The sequence below is a fragment of the Nerophis ophidion genome, linkage group LG17, assembly GCF_033978795.1.
Source record: "Nerophis ophidion isolate RoL-2023_Sa linkage group LG17, RoL_Noph_v1.0, whole genome shotgun sequence".
NCBI classification, from domain to species: Eukaryota; Metazoa; Chordata; class Actinopteri; order Syngnathiformes; family Syngnathidae; genus Nerophis; species Nerophis ophidion.
Genome location: NC_084627.1, coordinates 7689191 through 7704079, shown reverse-complemented (window position 1 = coordinate 7704079; position 14889 = coordinate 7689191). Strand labels below are relative to the sequence as shown.

The 14889-nt window shown below is 41.8% G+C and overlaps 1 protein-coding gene across 3 annotated transcripts in view; it reads right to left on the bottom strand.

The window, feature by feature from the left end:
• stxbp4 (syntaxin binding protein 4) overlaps positions 1–14889 on the bottom strand; it is a 67972-nt gene that overhangs the window by 12648 nt on the left and 40435 nt on the right. For 2 of the 3 annotated variants that reach the window (XM_061876014.1, XM_061876016.1), the window contains 7 exons: positions 11593–11689; positions 11351–11460; positions 9063–9131; positions 8937–9002; positions 5229–5390; positions 5044–5160; positions 1752–1801 (listed from right to left, as the gene is read on the bottom strand). In XM_061876014.1, coding sequence (XP_061731998.1) covers positions 1752–1801; positions 5044–5160; positions 5229–5390; positions 8937–9002; positions 9063–9131; positions 11351–11460; positions 11593–11689 — 671 coding nt within the window. The remainder of the gene's footprint in view (positions 1–1751; positions 1802–5043; positions 5161–5228; positions 5391–8936; positions 9003–9062; positions 9132–11350; positions 11461–11592; positions 11690–14889) is intronic. The other variant, XM_061876015.1, reaches the window with a different exon arrangement.

The following is a 14889-nucleotide window of genomic DNA, read 5'->3' as shown; positions in this document are numbered from 1 at the left end:
TGGTTAGTTGGTATTATTTATTGAGTGACATTGGTTAGTTGGTATTAATTATTGAGTGACATTGGTTAGTTGGTATTAATTATTGAGTGACATTGGTTAGTTGGTATTAACTGAGTGACATTGGTTAGTTGGTATTAATTATTGAGTGACACTGGTTAGTTGGTATTAATTATTGAGTGACACTGGTTAGTTGGTATTAATTATTGAGTGACGGTTAGTTAGTTAGTTAGTTCTAACTAGTGTGGGGGCATTTGTTAGTGTTAACTAGTGTGTGCCGTTGGTCAGTTAGTGTTGAGCAGGACATGTGGGCCATGAAGACTCCCTGCAGGTTGTGTTGTGGTTCTTCCTCACCACAGGTGATCATTAGCACTGACATCCTGGGCCCACCTGGGCTGAAGTGGGTCAGAGCTGGCTGTGAGCTGGACTGGAAGGTGGACTAATGGGCTGGACTCTCATCACATCATCAGGTCAGCTGGCTGTGAGCTAGACTGGAAGGTGGACTAATGGGCTGGACTCTCATTCCATCATCAGGTCAGCTGGCTGTGAGCTAGACTGGAAGGTGGACTAATGGGCTGGACTCTCATCACATCATCAGGTCAGCTGGCTGTGACCTAGACTGGAAGGTGGACTAATGGGCTGGACTCTCATCACATCATCAGGTCAGCTGGCTCTGAGCTAGACTGGAAGGTGGACTAATGGGCTTGACTCTCATCACATCATCAGGTCAGCTGGCTGTGAGCTAGACTGGAAGGTGGACTAATGGGCTGGACTCTCATTCCATCATCAGGTCAGCTTGGAGGTCTTCCTCCAAGGCGGTGTCCTGGTTCCTCAGCTGGTTCCTGGTGTGCTCCACACTGCACCTTCACACGCATTAGGATTTGATGAAGTTGGGATCTCCTTCAGGTTTTTCCTCACAAAGCAACATGACTTCATGACGCGGTGACAAGACCACAGCAGGAAGACCCGGTAGAGGTGGTCTTGGAAAGGGAGGAGACCGTCTTGAAGGTTGGAGAAGATGGAACAAGACCAAGACAGGAAGTTGATCTTCTTGAGTCTGACTTTTGCCATCCAAGCTCCTGAGATAGACCAAGTCGTCTTCCTTCACCATGACGACACCTTTGTGACCTCTAAAGTCCTGAATCCACCATGAGAGTCATTTGAACCGATACGCTACTGATGAGCTGATACCAGTACTCAACAGTACCAATGTAAAAAAGTTTGTGTGTTGATAAATAGTATTTGTTATTAATAATGAAAAAAATGCTGTTTTATTTCACACGTCTGGGTCTCATTTGCAAGTCCAAGACTTTGTTTTGTTGCGCCCTAAAAAGTGTTGATACTGTAAATATTGTACTTATGACACACCAACTGTTTGATTGTGACGTGTTGCAGTTTTCATAACACATTTTGGAAGTGTTGACATCGCCATGTTAAATGGCTAATGCTAATGAGAAATGTATATTAGCATCAAGCTAGTGCATTTTTGGCAGAGTGGAGCCCTACTTTACTCACGTTGGAGCGTTTCTTTTACTCAACTTCTTTGTTGCCCTGGAAACTGTCAACATTAACAAGAGGCAGTTTGTCTGAGTCCGCTCTCGGTGCTGCTGCAGTGATCGGCAAGTGCCAGATACAAAGGCAAACCAGCCGTGATTTATGTACTTCAAAAAAGATGCTTGTCATGGCCGATACAGAATACGAGTCATGGATGGTCACACTCACTCACTGACATGGGAAGGTGGACTTGATGGTACCTGGAAGTCTTGGTGGGTCCTAGTCCTTCACTCAGGAACTCTTCCACATTCTGAGGAGCAAAGAAGATGACTTGTCAGTTCTGTCTTTCAACAACTGGTGGGACTCGTCACTGGGGGTCAATCTGATATCAGTCCGATAACAAATATGTGATGACATCAGCTTGCATTTAAATGTGTGATACAGGCAGTCCTGTAGAGTGTTTACTTGTGTGTGATATCATGTGCGACACAGGCAGTCCTAAAGAGTATTTGTGTGTCACATCATGTGCGATACAGGCAGTCCTGCAGAGTGTTTACTTGTGTGTGATATCATGTGCGACACAGGCAGTCCTGAAGAGTATTTGTGTGTGATATCATGTGCGACACAGGCAGTCCTGAAGAGTATTTGTGTGTCACATCATGTGCGATACAGGCAGTCCTGTAGAGTGTTTACTTGTGTGTGATATCATGTGCGACACAGGCAGTCCTGTAGAATGTTTACTTGTGTGTGATATCATGTGCGACACAGGCAGTCCTGTAGAGGGTTTACTTGTGTGTGATATCATGTGCGACACAGGCAGTCCTGAAGAGTATTTGTGTGTCACATCATGTGCGATACAGGCAGTCCTGTAGAGTGTTTACTTGTGTGTGATATCATGTGCGACACAGGCAGTCCTGTAGAATGTTTACTTGTGTGTGATATCATGTGCGACACAGGCAGTCCTGTAGAGGGTTTACTTGTGTGTGATATCGTGTGCGACACAGGCAGTCCTGTAGAGTGTTTACTTGTGTATGATATCATGTGCGACACAGGCAGTCCTGAAGAGTGTTTACTTGTGTGTGATATCATGTGCGACACAGGCAGTCCTGTAGAGTGTTTACTTGTGTGTGATATCATGTGCGACACAGGCAGTCCTGTAGAGTGTTTACTTGTGTGCGATATCATGAGCGATACAAGCAGTCCTGTGCAGTGTTTAGGTCAGTGTGATATAATTTGCGATACAGGCAGTCCTGCAGAGTGTTTACTTGTGTGACATCATGTGCGATACGAGCAGTCCTGCAGAGCATTCACTTGTGTATAATATCATGTGTGATACAAGGATTCCTGCAGCTTGTTTACTTGTTTGTGATATCATGTGCGATACAGGCAGTCCTGCAGTGTTTACTTGTGTGCGATATAATGTGCGATACAAGCAGTACTATGCAGTGTTTAGGTCAGTGTGATATCATGTGCGATACAGGCAGTCCTGCAGTGTTTACTTGTGTGCGATATAATGTGCGATACAAGCAGTACTATGCAGTGTTTAGGTCAGTGTGATATCATGTGCGATACAGGCAGTCCTGCAGAGTGTTGACTTGTGTGTGATATGTGCGACACAGGCAGTCCTGCAGTGTTTACTTGTGTGCGATATAATGTGCGATACAAGCAGTACTGTGCAGTGTTTAGGTCAGTGTGATATCATGTGCGATACAGGCAGTCCTGCAGAGTGTTGACTTGTGTGTGATATCCTGTGCGATACAGGCAGTCCTGCGCAAAGCTGGACAGACAGTTAACATGTAAATGCCACACAAATGATTGTATATTACTACAGTCATTTACAAAATGTAAACATCCTAGGCTATATGCTACTAGGAGCTAGCAGCTACACAACAGCTAAGCACACTATAGCACATAGGTAATAACCATTGAACAATACAATAAACAAGTATCACATAATCATAGTTGTACATTACTTCACAAACAAAGTCTCCACGGCAGTATTAGAAAGTAACCAGTAACAAAAGTGTCCGCATCATTCAACTTACTACGTCATGACCTTAACTTCATCAATCATTGTGACCACAAGGTGTCCCCAAAACAGGTACCACTCCACTTCAACTTAAAGGGGAACATTATCAGCAGACCTATGTAAGCGTCAATATATACCTTGATGGTGCAGAAAAAAGACCATATATTTTTTTAACCGATTTCCGAACTCTAAATGGGTGAATTTTGGCGAATTAAACGCCTTTCTGTTTATCACTCATGTGGTGATGACGTCAGAACGTGACGTCTCCGAGGTAACACACCCACCATTTTAATTTTCAACACATTACAAACACCGGGTCTCAGCTCTGTTATTTTCCGTTTTTTTCAACTATTTTTTGGAACCTTGGAGACATCATGCCTGGTGGGTGTGTTGTCGGAGGGTGTAACAACACTAACAGGGAGGGATTCAAGTTGCACCACTGGCCCCAAGATGCCAAAGTGTCTGCCGCCAGACCCCCATTGAATGTACCAGAGTGTCTCCACATTTGACCGGCGATGCTAAGACAGACATGGCACAGAGATGTATGGATAACCTGCAGATGCATTTGCAACGAGAAAGTCAACTAAATCACAAAGGTGAGTTTTGTTGATGTTGACTTATGTGCTAATCAGACATATTTGGTAGCGGCGTGACTGCCAGCTAATCGATGCTAACATGCTACGCTAATCGATGCTAACATGCTATTTACCGGCGGTGCTAAAGCAGACATGGCACAGAGATGTATGGATAACCTGTAGATGCATTTGCAACTATATTACGTTTCCTTCCACCCACATTAAATGCGAAAAAAAACACTTACCAATCGACGGATTTAAGTTGCTCCAGTGTCAAAAGATGTGAAAGTCCTGATCGTTTGGTCCGCACATTTTACCGGCGATGCTAACGCAGCTATTCGGCCATGCTATGGCTATGAATAGCGTCAATAGCTATTCGCTCAATAGCTTCAGTTTCTTCTTCAATATTTTCATACTCCAACCATCCGTTTCAATACATGCGTAATCTGTTGAATCGCTTAAGCCGCTGAAATCCGAGTTTGAATCCGAGCTAATGTCGCTATATCTTGCTGTGGTATTCCCATTGTTTGTTTACATTGGCAGCACTGTGTGACGTCACAGGGAAATGGATAGCACTTTAAAGCTTTTTTTAGGGCTATTCGGGGACCGGTAAAATTTTGAAAAAAACTTCAAAAAATACAACAAGCCACTGGGAACTGATTTTTATTGTTTTTAACCCTTTTGAAATTGTGATAATGTTCCCCTTTAAAGACAGCAAAAGTTCCATTCCAGACAGTTGGTAATAAATAATGTTAGTGTTTTTCATGTTCTCTGTTTTGACTCTTTTCACTTGTTCAAACCTTTTCCAACGTTCCACACTACTAAATCACAAAACTACTTAGGTTTCCTGCTGATATCGTATGGGATCAACATTGGTATCGCATTGGAAGCTGTATGAGCGTACCCCCTGGCCACTTCATTAGGTACAGCTGGACAAGGTCTTCTTACCTCCACAAAAGTCAGCAGTTTTTCTGTGGACGTCTCAAAAGCCTTCCTGGCGGCCTCGCTCTTCCGCAGCTGACATTCCAGCACGGCCACGTTCTTCTTCAGCTGCTCGCCGTCTTCCTGACGCCAGACAGACAAAGTCCAGGTTCAGTGCGTCCTCCTCCGGGGCGGTGACTCCGCGTCCTCACCTGCCGGCCTCTTTGGTTCTTCAGCTCAGCGATCTCAGCCTCCAGCAGATGGACCACCTCCTCGTAGTCCATCTCCATGCCTCGCGCCTGCCTCTGGGCCTCCTCCGCCAGCTGCATGCCGGCCCTGAGACCACGCAGCTCCTCCGCTCCCACTCTTGCTTCCTGGAAGACAAAGTACGGCTGAAAACGCCGTCACGATGGCAGCGTTTCATATGGCTCCAATCGGTAATTATCATTTTATGAACTGGGGAAAAGAAGGAGCAGTAGATAAATGTGTTATACTCTAATAATGCATACATTCTAGCTGTGTCCTTGGTAGTGGCTAATGTCCCTCTACAGTGCGGCAAATTCAGGGATCGTCGCCTCTATGCCAGCAAATAAACAGTTTCTTACAAGTAGCATTATCACTGGAGGATGTGAACTAACTGAAGATGCTACACAAGATATATATATACTGCAATGCACATAAAAGTCTCAAGAACTCATTTAAAAACAAACAATCTTGGTTTCTGTCGGTCAATTGTATAAGTTTAAAGGCCTACTGAAATGAGATGTTCTTATTTAAACGGGGATAGCAGGTCCATTCTATGTCTCATACTTGATCATTTCACGACATTGCCATATTTTTGCTGAAAGGATTTAGTAGAGAACATCAACGATAAAGGTCGCAACTTTTGGTCGCTAATAAAAAAGCCTTGCCTGTACCGGAAGTAGCAGACGATGACATCACCGGTGAGGGCGCCTCACATCCTCACGTTGTTTATAATGTGAGCTTCCAGCAGCAAGAGCTATTCGGACCAAGAAAGCGACAATTTCCCCATTAATTTGAGCGAGGATGAAAGATTTATGGATGAGAAAATTTAGAGTGAAGGCCGAGAAAAAAAAAAAAAGGCGAGGGCAAGTGAGAGCGATTCAGATGTTTTTAGACACATTTACTAGGATAATTCTGGGAAATCCCTTATCTGCTTATTGTGTTAGTGTTTTAGTGAGTTAAATAATACCTTAAAGTCAGAGGGGTGTGGCCACGAGTGTTTTGACGCCAGAGTCTCTGAGAGAAGTCACGGCAGCAGCAGGACGCTGGCTCCACTTATCTCTGGTAAGAGGCGACTTATTTCCACAATTTTCTCACCGAAAACTGCCGGTTGACATGTAGTCGTGATCCATGTTTGCTTGACCGCTCTGATCCATAGTAAAGCTTCACCTTCGGGAATTTTAAACAAGGAATCACCGTGTGTTTGTGTGGCTAAAGGCTAAAAGCTTCCCACCTCCATCTTTCTACTGTGACTTCTCCATTATTAATTGAACAAATTGCAAAAGATTCAGCAACACAGATGTCCAGAATACTGTGTAATTATGCCATGAAAATAGCCGACTTTTAGCCATAAGTGGTGCTGAGCTAATATGTCGCCTCCAACCAATAACGTCACAGACACGTCATCATCGCCTCATCATTCCGTGACGTTTTCAACAGGAAACTCCGCGGGAAATTTAAAATTGCAATTTAGTAAACTAAAGCGGCCGTATTGGCATGTTTTGCAATGTTAATATTTCATCATTGATATATAAACTATCAGACTGCGTGGTCGCTAGTAGTGGCTTTCAATAGGCCTTTAATGGACACAATGAAACACTATTAAGTTTATAAAGTCAATAGTTTTTCCAGCCTACTGCTACTTTAAGGGCGTACTACTTGTTTATGTTTGGCGTGCACCACACATCTGACTGTGGCCGTACGACCACAAGAGCGAATGTTTGGTGTTGCCGGCCAAGACGACTCGGTAAAGAATCTGGGTATTATCTTCGACCCAACCCTCTCCTTTGAGGCACACATTAAAAGCGTTACTAAAACGGCCTTCTTTCATCTCCGTAATATCGCTAAAATTCGCTCCATTCTGTCCACTAAAGACGCTGAGATCATTATCCATGCGTTTGTTACGTCTCGTCTCGATTACTGTAACGTATTATTTTGGGGTCTCCCCATGTCTAGCATTAAAAGATTACAGTTGGTACAAAATGCGGCTGCTAGACTTTTGACAAGAACAAGAAAGTTTGATCACATTACGCCTGTACTGTATATACCTTTATATACATATATACATACATATATACCTATACTGTATATACCTTTATATACATATATACATACATATATACCTGTACTGTATATACCTTTATATACATATATACATACATATATACCTATACTGTATATACCTTTATATACATATATACATACATATATACCTATACTGTATATACCTTTATATACATATATACATACGTATATACCTATACTTTATATACCTTTATATACATACATACATACCTATACTGTATATACCTTTATATACATATATACATACATATATACCTATACTGTATATACCTTTATATACATATATACCTATACTGTATATACCTTTATATACATATATACATACATATATACCTATACTGTATATACCTTTATATACATATATACCTATACTGTATATACCTTTATATACATATATACATACATATATACCTATACTGTATATACCTTTATATACATATATACATACATATATACCTATACTGTATATACCTTTATATACATACATATATACCTATGCTGTATATACCTTTATATACATATATACCTATACTGTATATACCTTTATATACATATATACATACATATATACCTATACTGTATATACCTTTATATACATACATACATACCTATACTGTATATACCTTTATATACATACATATATACCTATACTGTATATACCTTTATATACATACATATATACCTATACTGTATATACCTTTATATACATATATACATACATATATACCTATACTGTATATACCTTTATATACATATATACATACATATATACCTATACTGGCTCACCTGCACTGGCTTCCTGTGCACTTAAGATGTGACTTTAAGGTTTTACTACTTACGTATAAAATACTACACGGTCTAGCTCCATCCTATCTTGCCGATTGTATTGTACCATATGTCCCGGCAAGAAATCTGCCTTCAACAGACTCCGGCTTATTAGTGATTCCCAAAGCCCAAAAAAAGTCTGCGGGCTATAGAGCATTTTCCGTTCGGGCTCCAGTACTCTGGAATGCCCTCCCGGTAACAGTTCGAGATGCCACCTCAGTAGAAGCATTTAAGTCTCACCTTAAAACTCATCTGTATACTCTAGCCTTTGAGTAGACCTCCCTTTTTAGACCAGTTGATCTGCCGTTTCTTTTCTTTTTCTCCTATGTCCCACTCTCCCTTGTGGAGGGGGTCCGGTCCGATCCGGTGGCCATGTACTGCTCGCCTGTGTATCGGCTGGGGACATCTCTACGCTGCTGATCCGCCTCTGCTCTCCTTGCCCTTATGTGGGCCTACCGAGGATGTCGTAGTGGTTTGTGCAGCCCTTTGAGACACTAGTGATTCAGGGCTATATAAGTAAACATTGATTGATTATGCAACAGAAGAAGCGAGCGGAGGAAGAGAAGTAGGAGCACCACAACAAACACTTTGGAGCCCCCTTACGTCCAGAAAAGTAGTTTTCAATGGAGGCCTCACCCTCCTCCCACGTTGGTGCTGTGTCGGCCCTGGGCCTCCTCCGCACGCCGCCCTTGGCCAGTCTTGGAGATAAGTACACCTGCTGCTCTATTTTAGCCCCTCCCCCTGCTGGCGGACCATTTGTGGCTGACCTGTTTGACTCGGTCCAGCTCCTCCTGCATCTGCACGTGGACCCTCTGAGATTCCAGCAGCTGCTCCTGAAGACCACACGCAGCAGCAGCTTAGCCCGGGGAATTAAGCCTCACAGGTAACTTTACCTGCAGCCTCTTCATCTCTCTCACAGCCTCCATCTGCTCCTTCCTCACGCGCTCCATTTCCTCTGAGTCCTGACACACACACACACACACACACACACACACACACACACACACACACACACACACACACACACACACACAGTCGTGGTCAAAAGTCTACATACACTTGTAAGGAACATGATGTCATGGCTGACTTTTATAGACTAGGCTCAGTGCAAGTTGTTTGACTCTGTCCTCCACCCTGAGCCAGCCCACTTTGGAGAAGTGGGTAGGAGTGAGGTGTGATCTGGGGTGGAGGTCTAGAAGTAACCAGGCGAGCTTGTTCTGGTGTGTTTGGAGTCTAGATTTGAGGGTTTTGGAGGTGTTGGGGTACCAGGAGGTACGTGCATACCGTAATTTCCTAGAATTACTGCCGGGTCTAACTCGTTTCGCAAAATAATGAGCGCATGCTTAGCATTACCGCCGGCTCAGGATTAACGCCGGGTCAAACTCGTTTCGCAAAATATTATTTTTATTAGCTCATGTCCAAAATTTCCGCCGGGTCAAACTCGTTTCGCAAAATATTTAGCATATGCCTAGAATTTCCGCCGGGTCAAACTCGTCACGTCACGAGTGACACTTCACCTGTCATCATTTTCAAAATGGAGGAGGCTGATTTCAATCATTTGAAATCGCATAAAGTGAAGAAGATTAAGAGCTATTCAGTAGGATTTAAGGTCCAAGCTATTGAATATGCTAAAAAGAACAGTACGCAGGTATGTTTTATTAATATACCGTAGCTGCGTGTGTCAAATATGAGTCATTAAATGACTCCCGCCTCCTGGTGGTAGAGGGCGCTAGTGATCCTTCATGCGACTACTCGGCTGCAGAAGAAGTGACAACAAGCAGCAAGAGTGAGCAGCGATCGTTTATTTTTTCCTCTCGCTTGCACTTTTAACATGGAGGATTACATATCTAAAACAAAACAGTTTTCTAAACTGGACTTTCAATCGAAGCAGGAGGTAATAAAGGAAGATCTCCATCGAGACAGAGAGACTTTTAAAACTGAAGAAAGATAAGGAAGACTTCTATAAACAAGTTATCGATGCTTTTGATCAGAAGGAGCTGCGCATGGACTTCATTTATAAGTAAAGGTAAGACCATAATAATATTTTTTTTTTATTAAATGTGCTTTTCATGATGATATCCTTACATCACACTCAAATTTATAAGCGCAGGCCTAAATTTACCACATGCCTATGGTAAGTGTCGGATTGAGAAGAGGTTTTAAAATAATTAGCGCATGCTAGCCTTTACCGCATGCCTTTGGTAAACGCCGGAGTGAGAAGAAGTTTTAAATTAATTAGCGCCCCGGCGGCAATCCAAGGAATTACGGCAGTCGAAAAAGAGTTGAACGAGAGTTCCCGCTAAAATCTTCATGGTGCTTTTGTTGAGCAGAGAGGAGATTCTGTAGGGAAATCTTGTTCGTTGGTTGACCTTTTTGATGACCTTGGTTGCCATTTTATCACAGGAAAGATTAGCCTCTAGAATGGAACCTAGGTAGGTGACCTCATCTTTCCTGGTGATAACAATGTCACCCTCTTTTATAGTGAAGTCACTGACTTCCTGAAGGTTGATGTGGGACCCAAATAGGACAGATTCAGTTTTACCAAGGTGAGTAAACATGGGTTTAATTGTCTATTGATCAAAAATGCACATCAATGAAGGAGATAAATAAAAATGAAATGAAGGTGTGTGAGTAGACATGTGGATTCGTTCCGGAGGGTGGGGGCGAGAGACATATTGAAAAAGACAACACGTCCGTAATGTTTTCAGATCAACGGGGCGACGCGATTTAAATGTGTTGTTTTTAGGTTGGTCTCTCCAAAGCTTTGGAATAAATTGCAAAATACCTATTCTGTTCTGGGTGATCATTTAAACTCAGTTTATGTGTCATAAAAAGAACTTGGGATTGACCAGTAACTTAAATTCTCTTGGAGGAACATCTGGTCCAAACGCAACAGTAGCTAGACAACCAAACAGTGTGAGTATGTCTTCTCGCAGAACAAAAACCCGTTCGAAGGCCTTCTATTCCGCATGGCGCTGGAAAATATTCCTCACACATGGGTGAATATGCTCTCAGTGATTTTTCCTTACATCCCGCTAATAGGGCCCCCACTCCCCCTCCCCCCCACCGCCCTTAGAGCGCCAACAGTTCGATGGCGGCCGCGTCGATGCCACACGGTGCACACACAGTAAAGTAGTAATCCATTACTGGGGGAAAAAGTATGTGTCAAAGACCGTCCTACCCGCTGGCAAGTGGGCGACTCCAGCAGACTTAACAGGTCATCGGATGTGAACTTTGACCCCAGCTCCTCCGGCTGAGGCCTGAACACGTCCCTGGTCAGCTTCTCAAAGTCTGACGGCACAACAACAACAACAACGCAAACTACGTGTGGGCACTCAAATCACACACAAACACTACTGTTGGAGGTTGTCATAGCAACAGCAGCATCGCCACCGCAGCAAGATGAGAGTATTTAGTGCTCACCTGTGAAGGCCACCGTCCCGGCCGGGTCTGCTTGGAGTCGGGACCTGAACGCCTGCCGCTCAGCTTCTGTGGGCTTCAGGCGGAGCAGGTCCAGAGCCTGAGCACGCACACGGATCAATAGATGCATCACATCAATACGCCGCGCACCACATGATCGTATCGTCCCCTTTAGACCAGTGTTTCCCAACCATAGGGCCGGGCCGCCACTAGAGACGTGTCTCTCAGCTGTGGTCCGTATTGCACTCAGGTGTAATACACCTTTCCACCACTTGTGGCAGTAATGCCAACATCAGACAAACAGAAGAAGTTTGGAGATAAAGTCACACAGATGTTTCTTAAGCAAAAAAATTATGACTAAAGTGGTGAGGCTGTGTTTTCATTTTATTGACCGTGGGGCGGTATAGCTCGGTTGGTAGAGTGGCCGTGGCAGCAATTTGAGGGTTGCAGGTTCGATTCCCGCTTCCGCCATCCTAGTCACTGCTGTTGTGTCCTTGGGCAAGACACTTGACCCACCTGCTCCCAGTGCCACCCACACTGCTTTAAATGTAACTTAGATATTGGGTTTCACTATGTAAAGCGCTTTGAGTCACTAGAGAAAAGCGCTATAGAAATATAATTCACAATAAACACATGTTATTTTTAAAAATTATTTAGTTAGAATTTTGTTATTTTCGCACTGCATTTCTTTTCATCACTTCTCTTCTTTTGCAGTACCGTATTTCCTTGAATTGCCGCCGGGTATATAGTAGTTCCTGTAGTTCCGCAAAATAATAATTAGCACATGCTTAGCATTTACCGCCGGCTCAGGATAAATCCGGGTCAAACTCGTTACGCAAAATACTATTTTTATTAGCGCAGGACTAGAATTTCTGCCGGGTCAAACTCATTTCGCAAAATAATTAGCATATGCCTAGAATTACCACCGGGTCAAACTCGTCACGTCACGAGTGACACTTCACCTGTCATCATTTTCAAAATGGATGAGGCTGATTTCAATAAGCTGAGATAGGCGCCAGCGCCCCCCGCGACCCCGAAAGGGAATAAGCGGCAGAAAATGGATGGATGGATGGAAATCGCAGAAAAGGAAGAAGTAGGATTTAGGGTCCAAGCTATTGAATATGCTAAAAAGAACAGTAAGCAGCTATGTTTTATTAATATACCGTAGCTGCGTGTGTCAAATATGAGTCATTAAATGACTCCCACCTCCTGGTGGTAGAGGGCGCTAGTGATCCTTCTTGCGACTACTCGGCTGCAGAAGAAGTGACAACAAGCAGCAAGAGTGAGCAGCGATCGTTTATTTTTTCCTCTCGCTTGCACTTTTAACATGGAGGATTACATATCTAAAATAAAACAGTTTTCTAAACTGGACTTTCAATCAAAACAGGAGGTAATAAAGGAAGATCTCCATCGAGACAGACAGACTTTTAAAACTGAAGAAAGATAAGAAAGACTTCTATAAACAAGTTATCGATGCTTTTGATCAGAAGGAGCTGCGCATGGACTTCATTTATAAGTAAAGGTAAGACCTTAATAACCTTTTTTTTTATTAAATGTGATTTTCATGATGGTATCCTTACATCACACTCAAATTCATAAATGCAGGCTTAAATTTACCGCATGCCTTTGGTAAGCGCCGGAGTGAGAAGAGGTTTTAAATGAATTAGCGCCCCGGTGGCAATTCAAGGAAATACGGTATATTAAATTAGAATGTATTGTTGTAATCATCCCTAGTCCAAAATAATATACTTTATGACAAACACAAATACTGTCACTAGGTTCGGTATAATTATTGACAGTGACTAAAAACTAATTCAGTGGGCAGCGGGTCTTTTCATTGATTGATTGAAACTTTTAGTAGTAAATTGCAAAATTCAGTACATATTCCGTACAACGGACCACTAAATGCTAACCTCCAACTTGTTTGAGTCAGGGTCCACGTATTTATGGTCAAGGTCGAGGTGGATTTATTTATATAGGACAATTAAAAAACAGCCAATACTACACTACAGATTAAAAGCAAAAAGATTAAATAAATACAATAAGCACAGTTAAAAATGCATTAAAAAAAGTAGGAAAAAGTGTACACACAAAAAATGAAAATGTCCAGCTTAGCTGCGGTGGAAAAGTTGTGCCCCAAAGTGAAAAAAGGTTAGAACCCCTGCTTCACATGTCCCTCTTGTTTACTACCATATATTGAGAAATGTTGTTGTTTCATGATTAATGTTTCCTTCCTTGATTGGCTGACTTTATCTCATCTCAGTTGCAAACTTCCTTGCCTGCAAACAAGAGTGGATTCTTGGTGCAGCACGCCCTCTAATGGCCGCGGTGGTCATGACGTCCTGAAAGCTGAAAACCCGCATCAATGACGTGACTAATGTTGACCTTTAACAGGGGTCACCAAGCTTTTTGAAACCAAGAGCTACTTCTTGGGTACTGATTAATGCCAAGGGCTACCAGTTTGATACACACTTCAATAAATTGCCAGAAATAGCCAATTTGCTCAATTTACCTTTAACTCTATGGTATTATTATTAAATAATAATATTTATCTTTGTGGAAACACTGATCATCTTAATGATTTCTCACAATAAATATATATTTTTGATGACATGTTTTAAATAGGTTAAAATCCAATTTGCACTTTATTAGAATATATAACAAATTGGACCAAGCTATATATTTCTAACAAAGACAAATCATTATTTTTTTCTAGATTTTCCAGAACAAAGATTTTAAAAGGAATTCAAAAGACTTTGAATTAAGATTTTAATTTGACTCTACAGATTTTCTAGATTTGTCAGAATATTTTTTTTTAATTTTAATCATAATAAGTTTCACAAATATTCTTCGTCGAAAAAAACAGAAGCTAAAATGAAGACTTAAACTAAAATGTATTTATTATTCTTTACAATAAAAAAAATAAATTTACTTGAACATTGATTTCAATTGTCAGGAAAGAAGAGGAAGGAATTTAAAAGGTAAAAAGGTATATGTGTTTTTAAAAATCCTAAAATCATTTTTAAGCTTGTATTTTTTTCTCTAAAATTGTCTTTCTGAAAGTTATAAGAAGCAAAGTAAAAAAAAATATGAATTTATTTAAACAAGTGAAGACCAAGTCTTTAAAATATTTTCTTGGATTTTAAAATTCTATTTGAGTTTTGTCTCTGTTAGAATTAAAAATGTCCAGCAAAGCGAGACCAGCTTGCTAGTAAAAAAAAAAAAAAAAAAAAAATAGAGGCGGCTCACTGGTAAGTGCTGCTATTTGAGCTATTTTTAGAACAGGCCAGCGGGCGACTC